The sequence below is a fragment of the Gallus gallus genome, chromosome 1 (genome assembly GCF_016699485.2).
Source record: "Gallus gallus isolate bGalGal1 chromosome 1, bGalGal1.mat.broiler.GRCg7b, whole genome shotgun sequence".
Taxonomy (NCBI): Eukaryota; Metazoa; Chordata; class Aves; order Galliformes; family Phasianidae; genus Gallus; species Gallus gallus.
Genome location: NC_052532.1, coordinates 138266976 through 138294671, shown reverse-complemented (window position 1 = coordinate 138294671; position 27696 = coordinate 138266976). Strand labels below are relative to the sequence as shown.

Below are 27696 nucleotides of genomic sequence, written 5' to 3'. Positions count from 1 at the left end.
TCTGATCAAAACATTTGCTTTGGCTAAAAAAGAAAATTTATCTGTGTGGATGGTTAACAGTTATAGTGAATTCAGAAAAACTAAGCTTCTTACCTGTTCAAAAGTATTCCTTTGAAATTCTTCAAATCCAAAAATATCCAGAATTCCAATTTCAAATATCCGGTCGCTGAAAAAAAAAAAACAAAAAACAAAAAAACCACCACATATTATAGATAATAAGAATTCAAGCAAGAGAATAATATATCTGCTGCTCCTTACAGAAGTATTTCTGTTCTAGCATGAAAACAGCCTTCATTTTAAAAGAATGGTTTGAAGCACACATGCAGACTAGATATACAACAGAATAAAAATTCTACCTACCAATCTCTCACATCAAACAAAAATAAAGGGTTGAGATTCTTTTAGCAGCTGTCTTGAAAAGAAATTCAAAAAAGGAGGGAAATAAATGCTTAGCTACTTTAAAATGCAGTTTCTAAAGGTGTAGGTATCTATCCACTCGGGTTCAGAATAGACAGTGAAGGGAAGTTTCCAAATTATCTAGATACACTCAGTCACCCTTTTCTGTTTCTATTTCCCCAACAGCCAGAACTGCCTCTACTGAATGCACATCAAGGGAAACCCATTAAGTCAAAGTCCCCTGTGCCAGCATCAAGCAGAGGCTCTGAGCTCCAGATGCACAAGAAGTTACATCTCCCAGGAGAAAGAACAGTGAGGATTTTGGCATGAAGAGGACAGACATTTCTTCTCTGTATACATAAAAAAATACCTTTTGGTAGTGCATCTTATTTGTCATACACCACTGCCTATGTGAAGAAAAAGGCTTTATTTTTGCCCCATAAGGACTAGGGTAGTACAGTCACCTAGGATTTGGATAGGGAAAATGGGAAATGGACAAAGGAGCTATTACTCTCTAATTACTTGGGACTAAGTAATTGTCAGATGACTGGAAGAGAATCAGACCAGATATGGAGGAGAACTTAAGCCACTACAGTGAGAAAAAAAAAATGAATGTTTGGAATACCCTATTGCTTGCTTTGGCAGAATTTGAGAACTTTATACAACAGTGCTGGGGTGGCTGAGTCTGAGTTTTTTATTCGTTTTATCATTAAAGAGAGAAAAACCTGTCAAGAGCAAGTTGTAGTTTGGCTAGTGTGAATTTCTTCAGGATGAAATAATCTCCAAGCAAAACGAAAGACTTCCCATTATAGCCAAAAGCGGTCTTGGAGAGGAGGAAAATAGAAAAGGAAAAATCTTTCCATTCATGAGAAAGGAAACAGACACTTTCTAAAGCAGATGAGTTTTCCTTTCTCTTTCACAACATAATTTGTAAATGTAAATATAATATGTAAATGCATGCAGATAATATTGCAGGCTTCTGTTTCTGAGATCTACTTCCACATTTTTCTTCCATGTTCCGTATTTCCTCTCTGTTTAGATTTTTGTATATACCATATCACAGAGGAAAATGGAAAAAAAAAAAGATTATCCACTGCTGAGTGTTTCATTATAGGTCTACCACAGTCAATATAAAATTACCATCACTACCATTCAATTGGGTGAGGATCCAGCAGCCCCAAAAACAAATCCCATGTAACATTCAAAACAGTAAAATAATAATAACATAAGAATACTGTAAAACAGACTAGAACATAAACAAAAACAGAACAGTCCTCAGGGACTAGAAGAGTCTTCTTCAGAAATGATATCCGTGAAGTTTGTCTTCATTTCTAAGGCATACTAGCTCAATGCACTACTCACTGTCACAAGACTGGTTATATGCATAAATGTCAGACAATGAGAGCTACGTAATAAATCTTGCCTACAATGACTTTATTGGGCAAGAGAGGTTATTGTGAGGTTGATTAGCCTCCGAGGAAATTTCTGCAACAAGAAACATACAGATATATCACTATCTCCGCTGAGTGTGATCTAAATGGTATGCAAAAAGGTAAGCCTTATTCTCAAGCGTTACTGATTAGAGATTGATGTACAGCCCTCATCATAATGTGTTTTGAAAAAAAAAAAAAAGTGAAGAATTAGACACCTTCAAAACAAACTACCTGTGAATAATGTTTAAAAACCAGAATTATCACGTTATTCAAAAAAGTTTTGGAAAAAAAAAAAAAGCTTGGAATTGCTTGAAATTTCAGAATACTTGATAAGATTCCATTCTTACTTCATTGTTTTGTTTTTTAGATATAACCTTCCTCATAGGAAAGTGTAACAGGAACTGCTGTGTAACACTATAGCTGAAATACTGCTTTATATATCACAATTATTAGGATGTATTTAATATTGAAGGAACAGCTCATCCCTTCTCTGTTTATTTCAGTGAATGGATTTGAGGTTGGATTGCTTACATCCCGGCTGAGTGCCATGACTGCTGTTTTGTCAAATCAGTCTTACTTAGTATTATTTTTGAATAAACACGTGAACATTTGCATAAGGAAGTGATCAAAACAAATTGATGTACTGAAACATTGTAAATCAGGAAAAAAAAAAAAAAGAAAAAAAAAAGTACCCTGGTATCATCTACTTCAAGTGATATTCCTTATTAAAATTGTGAGATCACTGAGAAACACCTTAATTTTCATGGAGATGCATCTACTTGACAGGAAAACACATCACCCTAATACTTTGTTGAACTCCACATGATAATCTTGGTCATGTAACGTTAGAAGATGCACTCACTATACGAAAACCTTATCAACAGGGCAAATAGTACAAGGATCTATCTCCACTAGGATGGTAATAATTTCTTCCTGTATAGTGACACTTATATGCAAAATTTCACCAAGAATGACAGTAATTTTACATAGTGGAATATACCCTATTCGGGGGATTGGAAGTAGATTATCTTTAAGGTCCCATCCAATCTATGCCTATGATTATTCTATGATTACGATTAACATTGCCCATATTTTTCAAACTAAACAGCAACAGAGCAACATCAAAATTGCATGCTTTATATGTAGTTACAAATTATTTTATTTTCCGTCTTTCTGTCTTCCTCTATTTCATACTACCTTTCTCCTCAGAGAGAGGGTCCATTTACAGTTTCTTGGTTATCTGTCAATCATATTAATTCCAACAAAATTACTTTCCTTAAATTAAACATAGCAGAGATTCCCAAGGCAAAATAAAGCATGCATGATTCCATGTTTAGAAATGAAAGGGCATGTCACCTGTGTCTAAAGACCAAATATTAAAAGAGTATTTTTGTTCTGAAGAATTCCTTTATTTTACTCTATTTTTTATGGTTGCTGAACATCACTGACAATTGTTCTCACTATGTTTCAGGAATTCAACATTTAATATGTGTAAATAGAACAGTTATCATAAAATACTGGTGACCAAACCTTCAGTTTTATGAGATAATGTTCTGTACTTATTTAGAAGATAAGAGAAGGTGACACTTCCATTTTATATGGACATGAAATTCAGTTATTAAAGTAGTAATTACTTTTACTGTATTATTATTATTACTATTACATCTTTTTAGGTTTGACAATAATTTTTTACATAAAAATTACAAGAACAGCACTTCGCCAATATTTGAAGAACGTTTCCATCTCTGACACAAGTACATAGCTGTGAATAGCTAAACATACAGTCGATGCTAACCGTATCTGATTTGATTTCTGTGATATACAGGACAGCCTTTCAACCAAAAATACAATGTCTCTAGTTCTGCCTTTTTCTTCACAATGATTCCCTCTGTATATTAGTTCCTCACCGACTAAAAACAACTTTTGATCTTGTATAGATAAGAGTTGCATTATGAAGAAATGACATAAAAAGTCTTGGTAACTCCTAAAAACAACACACATGTACAAAACATCCTGTATGAAGATCTAACATCTTAGTAAACCTCTTGTCATTCATCATGAGACACTTTCAAATCATATGATGTTCCTGATGTAGGTTAGTAGAATTCCCTTTACATAGTTCTGACGAATCATTTCAGTCAAGTCTACAGCTCTGAAATCCATAGGGTTGATTTCCATTGCTGTTTTTCATATTCTACCTACACAAAGCAGTGAGGTGAATTTGCTGAGGTTATGTGATCTAAACAAGCCTTTTCACCTGCCCGCATGTAAGGTTTCTTGCTCTTCCTCCAACTTTTACTAGTAGAAAGGAAGAAAGCGAGCTAGCTTATGTCTCATCTGAATAAACCAGAAGCAATACTGGCTAATGAGGAAGTATTTCTAGGATTAGATGGGATATATAGCCAAGCCTACAACTGAGAGCTGCTGCACTCAGAATCCTACCTAGACCTCCTCAGTCTTCCACAGGGACAGATTACACCTGCTGTCGTAAATGCGGCTCTTGAACAGTTCTACTCATGAGACAATGGCTTAATGTTCCCAGTTGTAAAAGTTCTTCATCTCAAGCAGTTACTGACAAACCAGACTTTTGAGAGTGATTTTTCTGAGGTGTATTTTTTAAGATTCTGAGATTTTTGTGGAGACTTGGTGTAATTTCCATATCGCTCAGCCATTTTGTTCAACAATTGCTATTTTTCTTTTTCAATTACCATAACCAAGCATGAGAGGTACAGATAAAGAGCAGTTGGGCACACTGGAAAGAAACACTAACTCTTCATCTGACAGACATTTCCTTGAACGACTTGACAGGTATGGCAGGAAATAAGACATATTTTTGCTAATTGACTCAAGATCTATAGTTCTCTCATTAGCAACGCATACACTCCTCTGGCTCCTTAAAGCAAAATTTGTTTTACACTTTAAAACATGGTGTTGTGTTGTTCATTGAAACACTGGCAAAGACCCAGATTGAAGCAGATCTCAAAATATGATGCTACACACAACGTTGTACTCAATACTTCGTACTGTCTGTATGTTTTGAAGTTTTCCCTACCTCCACATATAAAGACAATTCTCCTGTGGGCTCATATTCTGAACAGGAAGTCTCTTTCTGTCCCTCCTGCATACTCAGCATCCTTCTACTGTGTTCAATAACAGATCAATAAAAATTTTAGTTTAGGCTCTGATTTTTTTCTTTAGCTGGGCAGGCTTCTGTTTCAGAAATATCTCACTCATGATCATACTATAAATCAGATGATGTGTATCAAGACTTTTGAGAATGAGACTCCTGAGATCTTTCCTTTGCCCACATAAATGTTACACAGCTACTCTCTGGTAGTACTTGAATTTCACTGGGAATAAGATTACACAGTCAGAATACAGAAGCTTTCAGAAAGTACAGATCCAGATATATTCTATATGCTTTATTTGAAACAGAAATCTATGGCTGACTTGGTAATACAGAGAGATTAGTTGAATGCTAGCTTACTTTGCTTGCCTATAACATGGCATGTATATTGGCATTAACCCCATCTTCAGGACACATAAGAAAGAAACTCTTTGCAAAATAAATGATAAAACATAGCACCTTCTACTTAATAGCAGACAGGTAAGACTGTATCTAGATATTCTAAAGCAAACCTATCTAATTAGCTGTTTTGTCATCAGAAAATAAAAATATATTTCAAAAGAGTTCACGTGCATCCTTAAATCCTAAAGAATTTTAAGCCCTGGTACAGAATGCATCAGGCGTTCTTAATATGTCACCTCATGACATTATATTACTACTGTTGGATCACTACATCTACTACTGTTGGATCACTAGATCCAACTTTCCTCAAGTTCAATCAAGTACCTTGAAATGCCATGTTTAGGCAACCCTGACTGCTCTAGTCTCTTTTAGTTACAAACTGAAAAATCAGGATACCTGTTTCCACTCTCAACGATACTTAAAAAGTCATGGCAGTCAAGTGAAGTCCCTGGTGACTGGAAAAAAGGTACCATCACACCTATTTTTAAGAAGGGTAAAAAGGATGACCCAGGGTATTGCTGACCTGTCAGTGTCACCTCTGCTGGGAAAGATTATGGAGCACATCCTCCTGGAAGCTATGCAAAGGCACATGGAAGACAGGGAGGTGATATGGGAGAACCAGTATGGCTTCACCAAGTGCAAATCTTGCTTGACCAACCCACTGGCCTCCTGTGATTATGCCACTGCATCAGTGGACAAAGGAAGAGCCACTGATGTCATCTATCTGGACTTCAATAAGGCCTTTGACACAGCTCCCCATAACATCCCTTTCTCCGATTTGGAAAGGTATGGATTTGATGGGTGGACTCTTCAGTGGATGAAGAACTGCCTGCAGGGTCAAACCCAGAGAGTGGTGGTCAATGGCTCCATATCTGGATGGAGATCAGTGACAAGTGGTGTCCTCCAGGGGTCAGTGCTCGGTCTGCTGCAGCTGTTTAATATCTCCATCAATTATATTGACAGTGGTGGCAAGTGTACCCTCCGAGGTTTTGTGGATGACACCAAGCTGTGTGGTGTGGTCAACAGACCAGAGGGATGGGATGCCATCCAGAGGGACCTAAACAGGCTTCAGAAGTGTGCCAATAAGAACTTCATGAGGTTCAACAAAGCTAAGTGAAAGGTCTTACACCTGGGTTGAGGCAACACCCCCTACCAATGCAAGCTGGGGGATGAAAGGATAGAGGGCAGCCAGGCCAAAAGGGACTTCAGGGCACTAGTGGATGGCAAGTTGGACATGAACCAGCAATGTGCCCAAACAGCCCAGAAAGCCAACCATACCCTGGGCCGCAACAAAAGAAGCATGGCCAGCAGGTCAAAGGAGGTGATCCTGTCCCTCTACTCTGTGCTGTTGAGGCCTCACCTGGAGTACTGCATGCAGGTGTGGAGTCCTCAGAACAGGAGAGACACAGACCTGTTGGAGTGTGTCCAGAGGACAGCCACAAAAATGAACCAAGGGATGGAACACCTCTCCTACAGGCTGAGGAGCTGTTCAGCCTGGAGATGAGAAGGCTCCGAGGTGACTGGATAGTGGCTTTCAGTATCTAAAGAGGAGTAACAAGACAGAAGGAGACAGACTCCTTAGCAGGTTATGTGGTGATAGGACAAGGGGAAATGGTTTCCAAATTGAAGAGGGTAGATGTAGGTTGGATATAATAAAAAACAGTATTTTACAATGAGGGTGGTGAGGCACTGGAACAGGTTGCCCAAAGGATGCTTCGTCCCTGGAGATACTCAAGGCCAGGCTCTGAGCAGCCTGATCAAGCTGTGGAATCAAGCAGGGATTCCTCTCCACTTCTGTTAGATCTAATGGCAATCATATTTGCTTTGCCCCACATCAGCCACAAGCTATTTCATGGTAAATTTAAATCAATATTAACAAACAAAATCCAGTAGCTTTACCACAAAAATTACAAACAAGTAGATTACTCAAAATTTCAAGGTCAAATGTTATTTAACAGGCACTAAAACAGTAAATCTAATTATACTGTTTCATAAATTCTCATGGATTTAGAAGGGAAGTAGAGTTAAGCTACCTCACAACAACAACAACAGCAACAAAAGGGAGAGAATTGAGCTAGAAACCTTATTCCTGATTTGTGATGAAGGCTTTATCCCACCTGGTAAGTAGTAACTGTGCAACTCTCCAACCAGGAAACAAAGTGTGGCCTGAAGTCTGCTTTACTTAGCAACATTAGTTGGTAGCTTTGTTAGATCTTTAAGGTTTATTAAAACTGCATCAAACTGGAGATATAAGATGCTAATTGCTGGATTAATTCACATATGAAATAAATTTGAACCATACATCACAGATTTGTGCAGTGACTTGCATTAATACAAACTACATCTTAAACTGTGCTATGCCCTGATTTACTATGACAGGTAAATCGATATGATCAGGCTGGACAAAAAGAAGATATGGGGGTATGTTTTCCTATCTTAAGCTGAAGAATGCATTGAAATATCAATGAAGGAGACTGAACTTCATTTATGCTTAAAGTAAGCTATTTATCTTCAAGTTTTGAAACGTACTTCAGGCTGAGGTTAGCCTGTTAAAATTTAATATGTCTTGTCAGCACTGCCAATATATCCTGAGCTCGTTAGCTCCCATTAGCCAACCTAAAAGAAAAATTCTTTTTTCAAGAATAGGTATATGCAAATTTCTCATTCCTGACAATACCAAACCAAAGTTGTGCTTTAGCTAGAACTTACAACATCACATAGCCTTGAAGTTACCAGACAGATGGAAATAATTTCACAAACAAATATCTTCACAACGTAATAGTCACCTCAGGCAAATGTGATTAGAGTAAGAATGCAGGGTAAATAATATTCAAAGAGCTTTGACATTTTTTTAAGAACCTATGACTTCTAGATATCATAGGATGCATTACTGAACAACAATGATAATCAACACCCTATTGTGAGGATGTCATTCCTTGTTATAAACACAGTATTTCAAATTAACATAGATCAGAATGTTGCTCCTGCTTGATTGTCCATGTGTCTGCAATTGTAAGGGGTTCTGCAGTCAGAAATAGACCAAGTAAAACCTCTCAATATTACCGTAAAGCCCTCTCTCTGCCTCCAACAGGTTTCACATATAACCAAGGAAAGCACAGGAAGCTCTGACTTTCTCAAGACAGCCTTTTCTGTTGGTTAAGCTTGTAGAAGAGAAACATTATTTAATATTAACTGGTCTATGTATAGGGTAGAAATAAAATAAAATAAAATAAAATAAAATAAAATAAAATAAAATAAAATAAAATAAAATAAAATAAAATATTTAAACTCTTAAGAGCCCTAAAAGAGCACAGATAAATATTTATTCTCTGAAACCAAGACAGATGTGATATAAAGAAAAATTACTTTTCCTTTTTTGGCTATTCTCGAATCTATCTTCTGTGGATTTCCATTTATCAACAATGCCAAGACATCTTATCTTTGATGTTCATTAGAAAGTCCATCTGCACATGCGAGATGTTAAATGTTTGTTAATTCATATGCATGTGACTGTTTAATTAGGTCTCTTGTCTTACTTTGATACTTTGATTCCACTGAAGTTTCTTCTTTTCATTGTTGCTGTTGTGCCTTGACTGCTCCACTGATGCACGATAATTTGCATTCTTTTTTTTTTTTTCTATGAAACCACACTGGACAGCAACTTGCATTCAGCAGTAAGTGAAATTTAGACCTTCACTTGAAAGTCTTCGAGTAAAATTCTGTTTTTAGTAACCTGTTCTAAGGTCACTGTTTTGAGGAGAAAGAAATTGCATATTCTGCAGTAATTAAACATCAGGCAGGTATTTGTCTCTTGAAAGGCATTATTCATTCTGTAATGTCAACACTTAAATGACTATTATCTCTAACCAGCGATAAAGATAACTGCATAAAGTACCATGTCCACTCAAGCAAGCAAATAAACAAACAAAATACCGAGGGAGTGATCTGAAACATTTGAGAAACATTTCAGTGATTTTAAGAGATTCAAGTGCCAGTGCTGTCATAGATGTGTTAAATGATACCATTGTGTTTCTATTACGGATCTGGATTTGAACAGATAATGGCACAGTCAGCAGTTTGTCATGGCAATCCTACCTTTCAGCTTCATCTTGATTTTGGAGGTAGCAGTTGATTGTGTTGACTAGAAAGCTAAACAAACGACCATACAGAGATTTTGCCAAAAGATCCCGGTAAAATTCTGCCATCTCTATAGTGTGTCTCCGTACTATCATGTCTCCTAAGACAAACAGCAGAAAATGGAAATAAAACATACTGCCAAACTTGCCTTAAGTAATTTTAATTACAGTAAGTCCTCCCATCTTTTTTTACTTCTCCTTTGCCATACCTGTATGTGCTGCTACTGTCTTTCAGAAGCCTCCAGCAAAGATAAGAAGACTGTTGACACAAGATCTTCAGGTTGGAAACATGAACTTCTTTTCAATAGAACAGGGTACGTGTATTACAGAGAACTAGTATTTGACTGAAAAGAACTTTTTCAAAACTTGTGTTTCTTAAAGATGCTCCTGCTGACTTCAGTTCTTAGTATTAATATCAAATCTGTGACCTTGTCATATTTATAAGGTTCATCAAACCGCTGACAGAGTCCATCTGTGTCAGACTGCAAAACTGCTTTGCTCCATGTTATAAAGACAGTTCTAATTCAGTCTGATGTACTGCATGGCAGATAATCCTGCATATTCCTAACAGATAAGTTTTATACGACCATGAGAAATACAAAACAAAACTGATAAGTTTTAAAATTCTCCAACCAGAAGGATCAAAATGTCACCAAGAATGATCTATGAGAAATGTAACCTTGGAAAAGATTACCTTTAAAATACTGAACATCAGTTGTTAAGGCTGAAGCAAGCTCATCCGGTGAAACTTGCAGCATCCCTGCCACTGAAATGAAAAAAGAGTTTAAAGAAAGCCTGACCTGAGCTCCATAGCATATTACATTTTTTTTTACCAGATTTTCTTATGTGGTTGTTCTTTTTTGAACAGGGAAAGGACCCATACTGTAAAAAACAAGAGCACTGTCACAGGAGTAATCAGAATTAATGAACATATACAATTGGATTACTATAATCAGCACTTTGTGAAGTTTGGAGTGTGTGTGCATATTATGTTACAGCTTTCTTTCCTCTTGAAAGGTTACTCGGGACTTTCCACAGCACTTGGCAGACTTTGTCTCCTACAGGAGTTAAGGCATGCTGCTTACAGACAATCTCTATCCATAAGCCATTCTGAGGAGATTTGTTAGCGACCAACGGGGCAAACTTCAAAGCGTGAAACCAAGAGACCCTCTTAAGACACAGATTTTGAAAGGAATTTCACTCAGTGCAAATTGTTCAGCTGTTGACAAGCAGCACACGAGTGTTTTAAAAGAAAGCTGCACAAAGTGCCCTGTACAACTTCTGGGAAATTACATTTGACGCTGAATTGAATAATTGACGATACTAGCATTTTATTTAGTCTCATAAAAATTCACAGTTTATAAAACATCCAATCAATGGGGCACTGGCCTCTCCAGCAGCAGATGCTGGCTCCCTGGTGCTGGGTTTCCACCTACCGGTGGCTCAGTACAAGCTCCCTGTTGTGGGGTCGAGCAGCGGTCTAGCAAGGCCGCGTCCCACTGACCTTGTTCCAGCAGCTGCAGGTCCGACACCAGCGCTGTCTCGGTGTCTGTCAGGGTTGTAAAGCGAATGTCCCCAAGATGCAGAATTGCTGAGAGGATTACAAACAGGTTCTCCACCTCCTGCACATGTTTCACGCACAATTAAAGATAAAGAAGAGATCTGTTGGGCACACCAGTGAAAGGCAGTGCTCTATAGAAGCACATGCTCCACAAGTTCATACACCACTAAATTAAAAAGTATTCATGAGAGAACTAGTAACAGGAGATTTGGATTTAGAAATCAAACTAGAACCTACTGAGGACATAAAATGACAAGATCACCCTTCTGAACTTCTGTTTTAACATAAATCACATCAGCTACTGAGTTAAGAAACCTCTTCAAGAGCATGTGGAAAAAATACTGAACTGTCGTTAATGGATGCATTATTTCTGCAGGAAACATATATTCTTCATGGGGATTTTTCATTAAGCCAAACTCTGTATCTAGGAAAAGCAAGGTCAGTTTCTTCCTCAGCCAACTGCATCCCTGAGCAAAGTGTCTAGCTTTAAATTACAGCAGATTCCTGGCAGTAAAAGCTGCAGTTAAGGTTGCAAAGAAACAAAAGCAACTTCCTTGTCACCCGTGTTTGTATGCTATGTTCACATATCGCTAACACTGTGAAACGGATATCTTTAAGGACTTGGTTTTTCCTGCCTTCATTTTTACCACACCAGGAAGAGAACTAATGTTTGTGTTTGTTTTTAAATTCAAGCCAAATTCTAATTAAAAAAAAAAAAATCACCAAAAAAAAAAAAATTGAGCAAATGCTTAAGATGTGGAAAAATGTGTGTACTTGGATGGTTTGGATGTTTTTTCACGTCAGCTATATAACAACTGTGCTTCTTTGAAATTATATAACAGGAAATTTGATAACCACTATAGCATTGCATGGCGTTTATGTATAGTAAAGCTACTTGACTTCTCTTACTTGAAATATTTGCAAAATATAATATTCTGTAGAACCTGATTCTACTGAATCAGTAGAAGTGACACCTAGAAGCCTTACTGGAATTTATAGAGTAAAATCAAAAAATTAAAAAATAAACTGCAGATGAAATATATCTTCTTTACCCTCTGTTGACTACACTGAATTCTGAACACAACAAAACCAAGCTTGAATAACTTTTCATCAGTTTGCAAAAGCAACAGGTCAAAAAAAAAAAAGGCTTTTCTTTTTCTTCTTGTCCCATTTTCTAATAATGCCTGAAAGCAGAGAACATTAAAAAAAGCTTACAGCATTTCTAGGATGCAGACTAAAGGGCCTCTGATTCTGTTTAAGCAGCTTTGATTCTTTAAATTATATTTTAACGACTTCAATCTCTTACTGTGAGAAATAGATGGAAGCAGGACAAGGGTATATTTCTCTATTACAAAATTCCAAAGTTGAAGGTTAAGAAACCAAGATATATAAAAACCAACCAACCAAACAAAAACCTTTGTTGTCCTTATTTATGGGCAAACTATGAATAACATACATCTTGCAAGAAATGAATCACCACGCTAATCTAGCATTCAAGCCAGGGTGATACATCCTACTTCTTGCTCTTGGGTAAGGCCTAATGCCATACGAACACAGCACAGTTCTTGTTAGCTGGTTCAGAACTGGTTTGGGGATGACTGTACCACACTGACTTGTACCGGGGCAGGGGGATAACTGGGTTTTTTTGGTAGTTTTGTAAAGGCCTCAGATTTATTTCAGGTTCTAGAGTCTTGAAGACTTTTGCATCATATTCTAAGGCACATGTTCTTTCAGATTTAAAACAAATTTTTAATAAACATTAAGGAGTTCCATTGAAGACTGCTTAAAAATGTTCATGTAGTTCTTCAAAGAGATCATCTGATCTATTATTTGATCTATTATCTATCTCCATGTATCTTAGAAGTAATGGGTAGTATTTTTAGGAAAAATGTTTCATTTATGTTATTCCACAGAATAGATCAGCCTGCAGTACTCTCAAACTCCACAGATCACCGATCTAAAATTATTTTAACACTGTTTGGATGTGGACGAGCTTTGAAGCTCATTCACACTTCTCTGAGATGCCACACTCTTCCAGAATTCTCAGCAAGGTAAAGAGCTGGATCTCAAAACACTGCATCTTTCTATAGGCTTCCAAAATGTGATTCACTATGCATGCTATTTTTTATTTATCAGAGAAACCCCTTCCTCAGTGGAAGAAAAAGATTAATGAAGGAGCTAGAGAGATGTACCCCTAAATGAACCCTGCGCTAAACGCTGGAATTCTGCAAAAGCATGGAACTTCTACTATTCAATTCTCCAGGTGCTGAGCTTAAGACATTAGAAGTAGAGGATAATTATGCTAAATTTAGCTATATGTGTTCCATTTCATATATAGACACATGAATATTCATGGGAAAAAATAACAACAATCCTGAAACATTTCTTCATATCAAAACGTGGCATAGGTTACCAAAGAACATTTGTTACTACCTTAATTAGGAAATACACAGCATATATGAGTTCTTATACTCAGCCATCCATTTTTTTCTTCACACTTCAGTGTGATTCCCCTCACACTGTGCTCCAAAAGCTTTTATTGATTAATTTTCTAAATATCCTCTTCATTAGTGCAGTAAGATTGAAGGCAAACATCAGACCTATCTTCTTGTTGCCTTCTTGGCATTAAGTTAGCACTTTCAAAAGTACCCTGCCCTAATTTTATTTCACTTAATATGTATTTACTTCTGATGTTGCTAGTAAATGCATTTGGAATGTATGTTTCATAAAATTAAAAGGGACAGTGAGATAATTGGGAAGGGGGAAAATTCCTGTGGGTTTTATAAGGTTTCTGTCATATGGGATTTGATTGTTTCTTTTTATCTATGTAATTTAATTGTTCAGAGTATTATACCTTGAAGCTGTTTTGCAAATCTTTAAGAATGAAAAAGATTTACATTGTTGGTGCTGTATCTAATTAAAAGTGATTACAGTAATTTCCCTGGAGTGAAGTAGTACCTCATACTCTTTCAAGGACTTTACCAATAGAAAAAAGAAAGAAAGAAAGAAAGAAAGAAAGAAAGCAATAGACAAAAAGAGGCTTCTTTTCTCCACAAATGGTTATTGGTGAAAGTTCTTCATGACTTGCTTTCAATGAAGTAATGCTGCCATTTTATTTGCAAATAACATAAACTTGTGTAACTTACCAGGCTATTGAATCCCATAGCGCTAAGAGCTTCTTTCAGAACTGTTAATTTCTCCCTGTTTTGTGGGTTAGCTGTTAGCATTGTTTCTTCCAGCTCAGTTTGGCTTAGATACCTGCACAGAGGAAAATCAGCATATTGAGTATTCCAGTGCTGGTGGCAAAATTGAGCTGATGAGGTTAAAAGCCATCTCTTCCCCTTCTAATCAGAGATTTATCACAGATTTCTCAGCCATCAGAGGGAACAGTACCTAATGACAGAATGCAACCCATCTCCTTCCTTAAGCTCTTACTTAATACCACATTCCTTGAGTGCAGGTATAAACTCACAGACTACAGCTGCAAAACCTGTATGGACAACATTCACTGAGTATACGTACGTGGACAAAAAATCACACTTCTGCATTTCATACCGAAGTGAGATTCCTTCATTTTTGTGTTCATTTTTGTGTTCAGATACTTTCTCCTGTATTTACCTCAGAAAAAAAATTGCTAAAAGGAAATCAGTGTGCCTTCCCCAGCTCTGAACTTTAGCCTGACTTGTAAGCTAACATTTCAAATTTAAATTACACCACTGAGATTTCTGCCATTCTGGCAGTACCGGAGATTCCCCTTCAGAAGAGAGATTTGAGGAGATCCTTTGATAACTCTAGCTGCTTTAAACCCCCCTGGCTAAGGAAGCGATCAGCTCCTATCTGCTTCATTCTGTGATCATACTCTCCCTTAGCAGCTGAAAGGGCAACAGGCATACTTGATCTCTCCTAGAACAAAGCACTAAATAAGTACATATAGTGTAGTAAGTACATACAGCCCTTTAGCTGTACTGTGTTACACAACACGGTGAAGCAAAAGGGTACTCTAAAACCTTTGCAAAAGTAATGATTAGATGAGAGAAAGAGAGGCATTTAGTGCAGCAGCTAACTCAGGGGAAAAAAACAGAACTATCATAAAACAGTATTAAAACAAAACAGAATAAGTAAAAACAATAGTACAAAAGACTAGGGAAAACAACAGCAATCTAACCTTTATAACAATTTATTCTCACCCCTCTGAAATACACCGATGGGCACAATAGTACTCTTAGGGCACTATGGAGAGCATGATTTCAAAATAAAAATGTTACCACTGATAGTTTGGCAATGATCTTGTAAAAGTGGTAGCTCTTATAGAGTTCATCTTTTGTGTGAACATATGCAGCCTTTAGAAACAGGTAAAGGAATATCTTAATATTTGCACCTTTGTAGCTGATAGTGAGGTTTACAAGATACATGTCATAAAATATCCTGTGCATTTTTAACAGATTGATAGTGGATTTGGCTTGGATTGATATTGGTATAAGCTACCTCAGCAGGTGGGGCTAAGAGAGAATGATGGGAAAAACGTATGCCCAGGTGCAGATGCACTTTCTGTACCCACAGAAGAACTCAAATAGCAGACATTTCAAGTACAAACAAGCCTCACATCACACTGGCTAATGCCTGTGCATTAATACAACCTTTGAGAACATGGTTCTGTGATCATCACTGCCAGAGCACAGCATTTCCTGGAGGTTACTAAAAACATGTGGGCTTTTTCCCCAAAAGTGGTAAATAGAAATGATAGCACATCTGTCAAATTAGCTAGAAGCAGATAATACAGAGTGTACGCCAGATCTGTGGGTTTGGGTTGCATTTTTTTGTTTGTTTGTTTGTTTTCTGCTTTTTGGGTTTTTTTTCCACGTTGCCTGCATGTTTCAAAAGGAGGCTAGAATAAACCTGATGCTGAACCTGGCACAGAATTTACTGGTATAAAGGTTAATCCAGCAGAAAATTTTCCATAGTTCTTAACTGCTGTGTGAGCTTATACCAGATCTGTGCTGTGTCGGCCTGCTGCAATATCAATCCGTAATTGGGAGATGTGCAGCAGCATCTATTCTGCTGTCAAAGCATCCTACTGTTGAATGGCTGGAGGCATTGGAAGCTCATGGCAATGCTTGCAAAGAAGGCTCATTGCTAGAGTTCTTGCTGAAGAACTCTGTGTCTCTCTGGGTACTGAGCAGGAGATACTCTCATTCACTCAAGAGAATATTATATACTGTCCTTATCTAAGGAACTCAACTTAATTAGCTCTTTTTAGCACAGCTAAAGTGCTGTTGGATATCGCAGCAGCAAAAAGCATGTGAACACTACAAACACTCATCAAAGCAGGCTATGGCATAGCAAAGTGATGCAGGACGCTCACTCCCTTGGAAGAACAAGCATAGCTGTGATATGAACCAACATGCGGCAACTCTTGCAGTCAGCATGAGCATTTCTTGCTGATACAGCAGTGGGGCAAACTGGGCACCTGCCAATACAGGCACCTGTGGCTCCAGCCCAGCAATAAACTGCAGCATCTGCTGGGACATGCCTGCTGGAAGGCAACGTGACTTTCTTACTATAAACCTCCTCCAGTTTTAATCAGCAGATGTGCTGGTGCCCTCGGAAAGGGCTGAAGTTGGACTTTTCCTAAGGTGCGGTTGAATTTAGAATCAGTTTCCCCAGTCTAAAAGCAATGAAGGTATTTTCTAACATGTCATGAGCCACACTCCTTTTCCAAACTATTTTAAGGAGTAATGAAAAATGAAAATTTATTTGAAGATACAAACATTGAATTACTGTATGTTTACTACATAAAGCATATTATTAATGGTGGACAAACCTCATAGAGTGTTTAGAACTGCTGATGGATATCATTCAACTCCCCAAAAGGCACAAACTGTACACTATAACAGAGTAGTGCACTACACTGACTCTACAAGGAATCACAGATCACATTTTTTCTAATTACTCTGAAGTTCATTCTACCTTAGAAGCACAGCAACATTTAGACAGAAATAGAAACTTTTCTGTGCCTGTAAAACTGTTCCCTGCCAACTCCTCCTTATCCCTTTAAAGACCCCAAATGAAAAGGATGACAAATGCCTGAGACAACCTGAGTACCAACAGTATTACTTTCACCTCTTTATGTGCAAGAACCAGAGTTCAAAAAGAATTCTAAATTGTCACCTTTCCTATAAAAATAAGGAAAGGGAAAAGAGATGCCTCATACTGTAAAACTTCTAACACAAATTAAACACATTTCATTGCAGGCACATCATTATTCTATAATGTAAATATTTTTAGTAAGTGTAGCTTTTCTCTCATTTATGGAGCATTTTTTTCTCTTGACATTCAAGCAGTCTGGATAGAGTTGCATTGCTGCTGATAGAAGTGGATAGAATGGCTTAAAATTTCTATTGTGAAACTACCATGTAACTTCTGGTTATGACTTTAACTTACCTTTTTGTTATTGTAACTTGCAGTGTTAGAGCCATCCCATTTATGGAATTCTGCAGTATTACTAGAGTGTGTGCAATGTTCCTGTAAGTTTCTGTATCAGGTGCAAACCATACCTGGTGACTCCTAATTCCTTTGTTACTGAAAAATCTAGGAATACTGTTACACGTGTCAGAAGGGATATTCCCTAACATCCAATGCATGCACGTAGGCTGCACACCAATTGTGGACTTAATTTATCATAGTTCAATTCACCTTACTTGTTTATCTCCGAGTGCAAATTCACTCTGCAAATGCACACCCACATTGTTTACTGTGGCTTCAGAAAAAGAGTCTCAAATCTTGGCTGAAGTTGAGAATTCTGGTTGAGGGTAGATGCTTAGAAAAGTAATGTTTATATCTCCAGTAAAAGTGATGAACCAACTCATCTATGCAATTGTAATAATCACCTCCTTTTTACTGACTGCCTAACCATCTGTTTCATTGCTGCCATGTCAACATTTGCACTGGACTAGTATTCTCGTTAGACAGCTTATCAGCAGACAAAAAGTTTTATGCACATGTGATCAGCGAATGTTTATTTCAGAAAATAAATTCACTGATCCACAAAATGGGGTTCTGTTAGGAAGATGAATTAATCATAGAATCACAGAATCACAGAATGGTCTGGGTTGAAAAGGACCTCAAAGATCATCTAGTTTCAACCACCCTGCCATGGGCAGGGTTGTCAACCACCAGACCAGGCTGTCCAGAGCCTGGCACATAATCATGTATTTTTTCAGCCATCATTGCAATGACATACATCAAATTTTCAGTTAGGAGTATTAATGATTTGCCCAATAATATTTTTTAAAAGTGCTTACTATTACATGAAATTGTTTTTGTATTAACTGGAAAAGTTAATAATTACTCTTTATTTTTCTCATTATGATTGCTACTATCAATATCATTTATATTATTTCACTTACACCCGCAGTACACATCATAATTTGGTATCTATATCTCAAATAAGAAGAAGAAATACATGGGGACAAATGACAGTTTACCTGAATAGTAATGCACATTCCAGAGTTTCTAAGACAACCATACTGGTAAAGGTTTTCTTTAAAGAAATACTTTCTGCTTCGATGACGGAGGAAATAGCAAGGAACTGAGACTAAAAAGTGAAGTTTAGACTATCAGTTGGCTGCTCTATCAAAAACTCAGCAAAGCAATATTTTATTTGAATTGAATTATTGAATTAAATTGACTTATTTTCTTTTGAACTGCAACTCAATACCACTTAGTATCAAATGAAGTAATCTGCCTCATTCAACAAAAACAAAACACGTCTTTTCATTTCCTTACAAGAAAAGCAAATGAAACCAAAAGTAGGAGTCACAAAATTACCACAGAAGGAGAAAGTATCTTTTTATTCTGATTTTCCTACTTGAATTGTTACATTTCTAAAATCTAAGAAGAGCTAAGAAAAGAATGATCTTCAAGTTTGATAATTAGGGAATTTATTCGGGAAGAGGCTATCCCTTTTTTGGTTATTGTCTCCTACTCAGCACAACCGGCAGAAAATATCTATGGCTCCCCTACTCTGTGCATCAGGCAGACCATTTACAAGTGACTTCAAAGCAGCTGGAGCACAGAGATTTAACATTCAAGTCTCACATCCCAGGTCCGGCTCCCTCATGCTAAGCCAGAGAAGTTTAGCACAGTCAAGAACACTGCAGGCTTTCAAAAATCAGCTTTTTTATTATTATTATTTTCGTAAGTATATTCAAAACAAAGCCAGAAAACAAGCACTTTTTGGCCATGAATATACTTCCCTGATGTTGAAAAGCTGATTTACACTTTGACCAGAATTCAAGGTATCCATATACTTCCCAACTACAGTCATCAAAGTCTGCAGACTGATTATCAGTCTCAAGGGAGACCTGAACTACTGACATATATCACACAGGGAGACTCTTTAATCTCTGGCAAAAAAAGGGTGACAAATGACATTTTGCACTAAATGTTTGGACAACTACAAACATCAAGTACTTCAAACCATATTGTTTATTGCTGCCAAGTGAGGGGACAAAAGCCCTTGGTATACGTGGCTGATCACAAAGAGAGATGTTGTCACAGGGGCCCTACAGGAGCAAGCCTTCCTGAGGTTTGTTAAAACTTTGATATTTCACTAACAGAACAAATAACATATTAGCAAAACACTGCTTCAACACCTAACCACGCTGCATTCATAAAAAACAACACTTGAAATGTTCAAGTATTCTATATGAACAGACTCTTTACCTCACACACACACATATATATATATATATGTACACACATAATTGTTGTTTATCATATAGAAATATGCAGTTCATTACAGTGGTTCAATTCCTATCTGACAGTGAAGCTGTCTGAAAAAGATTAGCAGGTTGCTTCTCCTTGATCAGAAATTCCCTTTTGTCAGTACAGTTAAAAGTTGGATTCCAATTAGGGAAAAAGAGGAAGTCTGGCTTTGCCAGGTGGACACTTCATAAGGCTTTCCTGAAGTAAATACATTCTGTCATGAATAATTAAGAGATTGGTAGGATTACATTACTAAGTATTTCTAAGTCACTTTAAAATGTTGATTAAAGTCCAAAATTATGAAAGAAAATGATATATATATATTTTAAGTTAATATCTAACCGCTTGCTAGACCTCCTGATAGAAGCCGAGAGCTGTCACATCTAAACGTTGTTGTAAATCTTCCTGGAGTATAGTAGGTTTGATATAAGAGAATACAATACAAGGCATAAGAGAATATATAATGTAAAGATTAGCTCTAAGTCTTGAAATCTTACTACAGCTGGTAAATCAGACCAATAAATGTGTTTAGTGGTAATAAAGATTTCACATATCACAGCTAACATCTTCAATAAACAAGTTCAGGGACCTCATGAAGTCCCTGACAAAATGAATTATTCTATGAAACGCAGTGAACTTAGAAGATATCTATTTTTGAACCTGAGAAAAATAATCATTTTGACTCCAAAGGAGAGGGAAATCAATGTTGGATGCATTACCTTGACCTCCTAACAGTTCCTAAAACACAAAAATCAAACTACCTAGCTCTTACAGCTTTCATATCACAGCTGAATTATCTGATGACAAATTACTTTTATTTAAGAAAAAACAGGATTATACACAAAGGATGTTCGAAAATCAAAACAATCTTAAATGTGTGAGCCCAAGGATTTGTGCTCTCCATTTCCCCTGCTTAGGTCAGCAGCTCTTTTCACTGTCAGTACTTTATCTGTCAACCCAAAGAATAGAAGATATTTTATATAATACTGTCTCAACAAGTAGTAGTACCCAAATTATTTTATGAGGAATAAAATGTCTTTTCACCTCAGAAATAAATATTTGGCCAACTTCTAAATAGTCTTTTTTAAAGTGAGATAATAAAGTTTAAAAAAAACTAATATTAACAAATTATCAACAGAAAATTTCAAGACGGACCACTTTCTACAGGCTGGAAATCACAGAAAATTTCCTCTGGAATTTATTGCTTTTTTTTTTTTTTTAATCTGCATAATAGCTGTAGAAATAGAACTAGGGTAAAGTCAGAAAAGTTCTACAAGTTGATTTAGAAAGGCTCAGGACAAACCTCCGGAATTTAGGAAGATGTATCCCATTTGAGCTGGACCAGAATAATTGTCATGACTCATGCTGGCAACATGATCTCCAAGGTAATTCAACTTGATTTTGTATCTAGACAACAAATGGCTTGTAGCTTCCTCAGAAAATTATTTATTCATGATTCCAGCAAGATGAATTAATAATACTAATAATCCTTTCCCATACAATACCGGTAAGGGAAGAACACATTTTTGTTTCAGATGTTACTAGGCTTCTAGGTAAACAAGTATGCTGAATGAGTTCAATCGTACTTTATGTAGATACTAACTTTTACAATGCATTAACTGGGAAAAGATGGGATTCAACCAGTCACTACAGAGATTTTCCTTATTCCAACCATCACCCTGGGGCAGAAAATCACAAATTCCAAGATTTAGGAATAATAAAACCATCTTCCTGGTAAGAACCAGGAATATAAATGGGAACACATCTAAAACAGTTCTGACGTTTACTTTTGAATCAGTAAACTTTCTGTTCTGTAGCTGCTGCAGTGGATTTTCAAAGAACCTGTATGTTTGCACAGCAGATCCTGTCTAGATACAAAGAGTTGGATCTGATCTCTGGAGGCCCCTTTCAAACCATGGGTAAAGGAAAATATTGTTTTGCTCTGTTTATGTTTCTTTAGTCGGTGAAAGGGGAAAATGTCATAATCTGTTCTTTTGTGAGATATCAGTGTAACTGGTTCCTGTGAGGAATTATGAGGTTTATGGTTTCCTTTCTTCTTCTGATCCACTTGCCAATCTGTCAGTTCTCCACTACTAGCAGTTCTCTACGTAGCTAACCCAAGAGAAAAAGAATCATATCAGCTCTTATCTAGCACAACTGACCACACTCCCCAGCATATTTGTTTTGGTAAAGGAGTCCAAGATCAGTGAGTGAAGAATTTTTACGTGCAAGTGCCTAAGAATAAATATTTAACACAAACAGGACAGCATCAATAATTATTTGTGCAATGCAAGTCACTGCAGATTATGTTATGAATCAAAAATCCTGGATTTTGTCTATAAATCCTTCATTTCTTTTATAAAAACAACTTACAAATAATTCTGTCATGTTCACTAACTCAAAATAGCTAAAAAAAAGATTCTGATACTTCACATTTACTCATTTACACAAACGAGCACATCCACCATTTAGAATGTCATGCTGTATCCATGTGGAAACAGATGTAGTAGTTATCCAAGCCCTTTCTGTGCTGCCCAGCTGAAGAAAATAAGAATAGAGAAATTAAGTAAGAAATAAAGGCTGTTTCAGAATACTACCCTGACCCTTAATACGACATCCTGCACATCTCTCCCAGCAGACAGAGATATCTAAGCTCTTTGTAATGGTGCTGACAAGCAGGAAATAGAATTGTCTTGTCACTGTTTTGCATGAGCTGGCTGACAAGTTCCAGCTTTAGCAGACAATACTTAACAGTGTGTTCATATCTTGGAGAACACATCACTTACACCACATGGATTCAAATATGCCTATTTGAAGGTTTTGTCTAATTCTGGTGTTGTGAAGGATTTTGTTGCAGCTTAATTAAAAAGTGACACTTTTAAATACACAAATACCTTTTCTGTGCTAACTTCTATACAACGTTGCATCATTTGTTCTAAGAAAAAACACAGATCATGCACTCATGAAACCATGTTCAGTGGTTACAGGCCACTGGAATAAGAAGGAGGAGGTAAAGGGTTTTTTTTTTTTTTTCTCTCTGGGTTTCTAGGTATTGTGAAGTAGAAAAATTTACTGCACTACTGTATGTTTTCCCAATTCAGCAAAACTTCTACGTTTAACTAACTTCAAACTTGTGTTTGATCCCACTGATTCCACTTCAATCTTAGTATTATAATAGATGTTTATATGAAGAACAATTGTAAGTTAAAACTTGGCACTCTATGGTGCGCTTTGGTTCACTGTAAAGTGGAGATGAAAAGTTTAATGGATTGCAGGCAGCAAGTAGAAATAGCGACCTAGCCTTCAGTGCCCAAGGCACTGCCTACCATTTGAAGTGTCCCTGCTACACTACATAGTAAGCCACAAAAACTTAACTTTCATCTTTACCTATGCTTAAATATCTAAAACAAAGACAGTATTAATTGGACTTTTCTTATTACAAAGTCTTAAATCTTCATTAATTGATGCTTTGTTGCTAGAAAATCCTCAAGAGGATCAACGTCATAGGAGAGTAATGCAGTATTTCATAATCAAGTTCCAGCTCTAACACAACCAATATGTGTGTCATGGGTGTCATTTAATGTGACATTGTATTAAGAAGCACGGATTAACAAGCTAAATCCCTTCCTTCCCCTTATTAGTGATGCCCAGTGAACCATGTACCTGCACAATCATGTGAAAAGCGTGTGGCTTTAGCCTGTGCAGTGCACATCCCTCCTTCCCATCCAGCTCAGGGCAGCAACCCTGATTAAGCATAGTGGTCATCACTGAAAATTCAACAGTACCAGCTCAGTTAATTTTTACCTTAAGCTAAGGTGAAATTGTAGTAGCACAGATACATGTTAGTTCCAGATGAAATGTTACCCCTTATACTATCAGTTATCTAAAAACTAGGTCAGTTTACTGTCCTCACTTTAAATATTTGTGAAGCCTTTCTCAGAAAAATGGCATATTTTTCTAATAGGTATTCCCATGACAGCTTCCTCCATCCCAAGTTTTAACTTAGGTATAAATAAACATTGAATTTAAGGACAGTTTTACCAGACTGAGAATGAATGACTTCATAGTTTTACATATGTTATCCAAAATTTCTTCAAACATTTTGAGGCAAAAGATATTGAGCATGTAAACACAGGACATTACCTCTCAAAAATAAATGGCACTAACACGAGCTACATTTTCAGAGTCACAGAATAAGAAATTACAACAAACACTTTTACTTCTTTAGATCTGCCAAATGAATGTGAGAGGACGCTGTACTCTGCTTAGTGAGGAAAAGCTGCCTTGCACTTAGCACTGTTTGATATGTAAACAGAAAGGAGATAAAGACAAAACAAAACAGTTGACATCAATGAAGTGAGCCACATTTACAGAACATGATAATGAATAGCTTCGAGTTGTGTTCTGGGGTTTTGTTTTTTTAAAGGGAAAATGGCACATTTTTGTTGCCTTTTCTCATTTGTTTTTAGCCTTCAAACCAATTCCAATCAGAAAAAGATTTACATCCTTTGAAACTTATTATGCAGTAGTACTGAGCTGTAATTACTGCTAACCATTTAAGCGCACAGATTTCTGCTCAACATTAGTGTAATAAAGCACCCAAACCTGCATTTTAAGAATTAACTTCGTTAATGTCAGTAGGTAAAGTGTAAGCACAAAAATAGATTAAATACTACAGATAGCTTTGGTGATAGCTAAAACAGAGCTCGTGTTTCTATTTTTCTAAATCAAGAAAATTACATGTTAAGATACATCTTTTGTAAACAGGGCTCAGCACAGAAATATTAAAATAGCCAGTATGTTGTTCAATAGTTTTGCCTTGATATTTTCTTAAGAAAAAACCTCAAATCAAGAAGAGCACACGTATTATAAAATACATGATTTTTTATGGATAGTGAATATACTCAAATGGAAAGTGAAAAAATACAGGCCGGTCTTTATTCTCAAAACACCAAATGTCTTCAGGCTAAACTCAAGCATGCAGTTTTTTTTCAATTGTATTGATATTCCTGTGAAATAGACTTTAATCAGAAAGTCCAGCCTGTTTCTAAAATTGCCATGAAAATGTAAGTCCAGGATAATTTAATTCAAGGAAAAAACCCCCCCCCCAAAAAAAAACAATGCACAACAGGAGTGAAACAAAATAGGATTTTTCACAGCCCTGATGAAATGATGAGAAATAAGAATGGCAGCATACATTACAGTGTCTGTTTCTCTGATACCTATTGTTCAGTATTTCATAGGCCAGAATCATGCAGGAGATCACAATCACTTTATCAGTACAACTTTGAAGTTGAATATACACTAAAGAACAAGCACGATGATGGTGATGACGATGATGATAATAGAGAAGTAGCAAATACTGAGCACTGATGAACACGTAAAGAAAATAAGTCAGTCTGCAAGCAAGTGCAAACTGGTCCAGTCCATGTCCTGAAATGCTTCAGAAATTATGTATGAACTTTGCTCCTACCATCAAGAGTTATTCTGTACTCCCATGTTCAGACTTACTTTGGCACTAGTTGCCAGGTAGATGTCATTAAGTTTATGAGCCCCAAGGGATTTCTCCATCAGTGTTGGCTACATCTTTAATGCTGATTCATTAAATAAAGCTTACTGGGTCAAGAGCCACAGTATCAGATCTACAATTCAAAAAAGTGCTTTGAGAACCTGCTTGTAATTTTCACTAGTGTCCAGTTAAAACATTGCTAATATAATTCAAACTGATTTCATATCATTGTAGTCTCTGGATGAGTTGGTTTATGAAAAGCCCTCTTCTTCCTGGATATAAAGGGATGGCTGTGTGTATTCAGGCATGTATACTCAACAAGTAATTCTAAACAGTGAGATCCCTTTTGTGACCTTGGCCAAAGAAGTGAAGGTCACCCAACTCACAAGTTGCTTTTGAAATACTGATTTATACATTACTTAATATCAGAACAAGTAGGAAACATTTTTAAGAAGCTTTCATATAGCATAATATAAATAACTGCTAACAATTATTTACTTGTCATGGGCTAAGAAAGTCTTATAAGCTACATGAACACGAGTTGGTGCAGTACCTAACTATATCCTTCTACAAAGCAAGAATATTCCTATTTCTGGAGTAAATATGTATGTATTTGTGTATGTGTTCTGTTTAGCAACTGACTACTCTGAACCATTAGTGACCATCATCTCGATGTAAACAGAAGCACCTGCTTCGCCCACAGTCAGAAATCCCATGATACCAGGCACAGAGCTCAGTCAAGGGGAAGGCACGGCTGCTCCCACCTCCCCCTACCCTGGCAGCTAAGGGCAAGACTGACAGCGATGGCAACAGGGTGGATGCGTGTAGGTGTTTCTCTGCCATATTCTCAGCTCCATCAGTAAAATCGGGCTGGATGAAAGCTCATGAATGATCTGCTTCTGACATTCAATCTCCTAGGCTGCCTCCCTTTATCTCTCCTGAGGCAGTAAGTACAAGACACAAATGAGCCATATGCTCAGTGAACCTGAAGCAAATTTTGCAGGAGACACATTAAGAATTTGATTAAAGAGCCACATGTAAGTAAGTTATATATGTTACACTGAATTTACACTGTATAAAAGAAACTGATCTTCCCAAATAAATAAAACCTGCAGATTTACCTCCATACTTCCATGGCTTGCGCATCCAAATAGGACAAAGAGACTCGCATGTCCAATCTTACTACTAAAATCACATTGTAATTACACACAGATTTGCAGTTTGTATCATTTAGTTCATAGAGAAGTTACACTGTTTTGAAAATGAAATGAACAATCTAAACTCAAATAAAATAATAAAACAAAAAGTAATGCAGAAGAAAGACAAAAGCAGAATAATTATGCCTTTATTTTTTCAGATACGTGGGAAGCTGGAAAAGGAAAAGATTGGAGAGCGTTACAATTGCATGTTTGCAAAACAGGCTCTGCCATAAACTACAGAACCTCATAATGAGATAATATGTTCCCTGTTGTTCCAGTTTTGACTCAAGGATCAATCTGATGCTGTAATATATCTGAAGTTCAGTTAATCATTGTACATTTTTTACTGGAGGCTGCTCCACTCCTCTTAAATTTGTTATGTGACTGAGGAGGCCTGTTTAGCAGAGGACTTAGCCCTGGAAATATGGAAAGAATACATAACGGAGATTATTAAAATATAGTGGGAAAGTGATCACTGAGAACAAACATGATGAAAATGAGGGGAAGTATTGCAGATACAAGAAAGTGCATATGCTTCTTTAACAGTGAATCTTATTTCTCTAACTGCACCTGGAAAAGGAGACAGGTGATTCACATGGAAACAAACACAAATAAATCCTCAGAAATATTAGGATATAAGGACACACTCCCTGGCAGTAGCAGTTTTAACTCACCTGTGTTTGGGACAGGAAAGTGACAGAAAATAAAGCCCAACCTAGCAATGATTTCAATAGGAAAAAATTATCAAAAGAGGATCATATAGACATTCCCTGTGTTCTATTCATTATTGCAAAATTTTCATGACATTTTCAATCCCCAGTTGTTTCCCAACAATTTATTCTGTTAAATAATAATTTTGCCATTAAATAACATCATTTTCATGATTCATTTTAATGTGAAAGGCCTTAGATTTTTTTTTCTCCAAGAGGTTGGCACTGCTTTTTGTCTTGGTAACCCTCACCACAAAGCTGGTGTTAGTCAACTCGTGTCAAAATGAATGCTGCAGTTTCTGTCTAAGTTTAATGCTAAGCTGTAGTACCATCTTGGTAAACCCATGCAACGACTTGGTTATTGTAAAATTTCATAAAGATTAAAGTGGAACTTAGAATTAGAAGCATTTTTCATCAGCCAGAAATTACATTTCTCTCTAAATGCTGTTACAAACAC

General features: G+C 36.7%; 1 protein-coding gene across 3 annotated transcripts in view; it reads right to left on the bottom strand.

Annotated features, from left to right (window-relative positions):
* MYO16 (myosin XVI) overlaps positions 1 to 27696 on the bottom strand; it is a 366647-nt gene that overhangs the window by 114431 nt on the left and 224520 nt on the right. For all 3 annotated transcript variants that reach the window (XM_004938536.5, XM_040662650.2, XM_416950.8), the window contains exons 17-21: positions 14202 to 14313; positions 10999 to 11116; positions 10189 to 10260; positions 9454 to 9595; positions 94 to 166 (exon numbers count right to left, since the gene is read on the bottom strand). In XM_004938536.5, coding sequence (XP_004938593.2) covers positions 94 to 166; positions 9454 to 9595; positions 10189 to 10260; positions 10999 to 11116; positions 14202 to 14313 — 517 coding nt within the window. The remainder of the gene's footprint in view (positions 1 to 93; positions 167 to 9453; positions 9596 to 10188; positions 10261 to 10998; positions 11117 to 14201; positions 14314 to 27696) is intronic.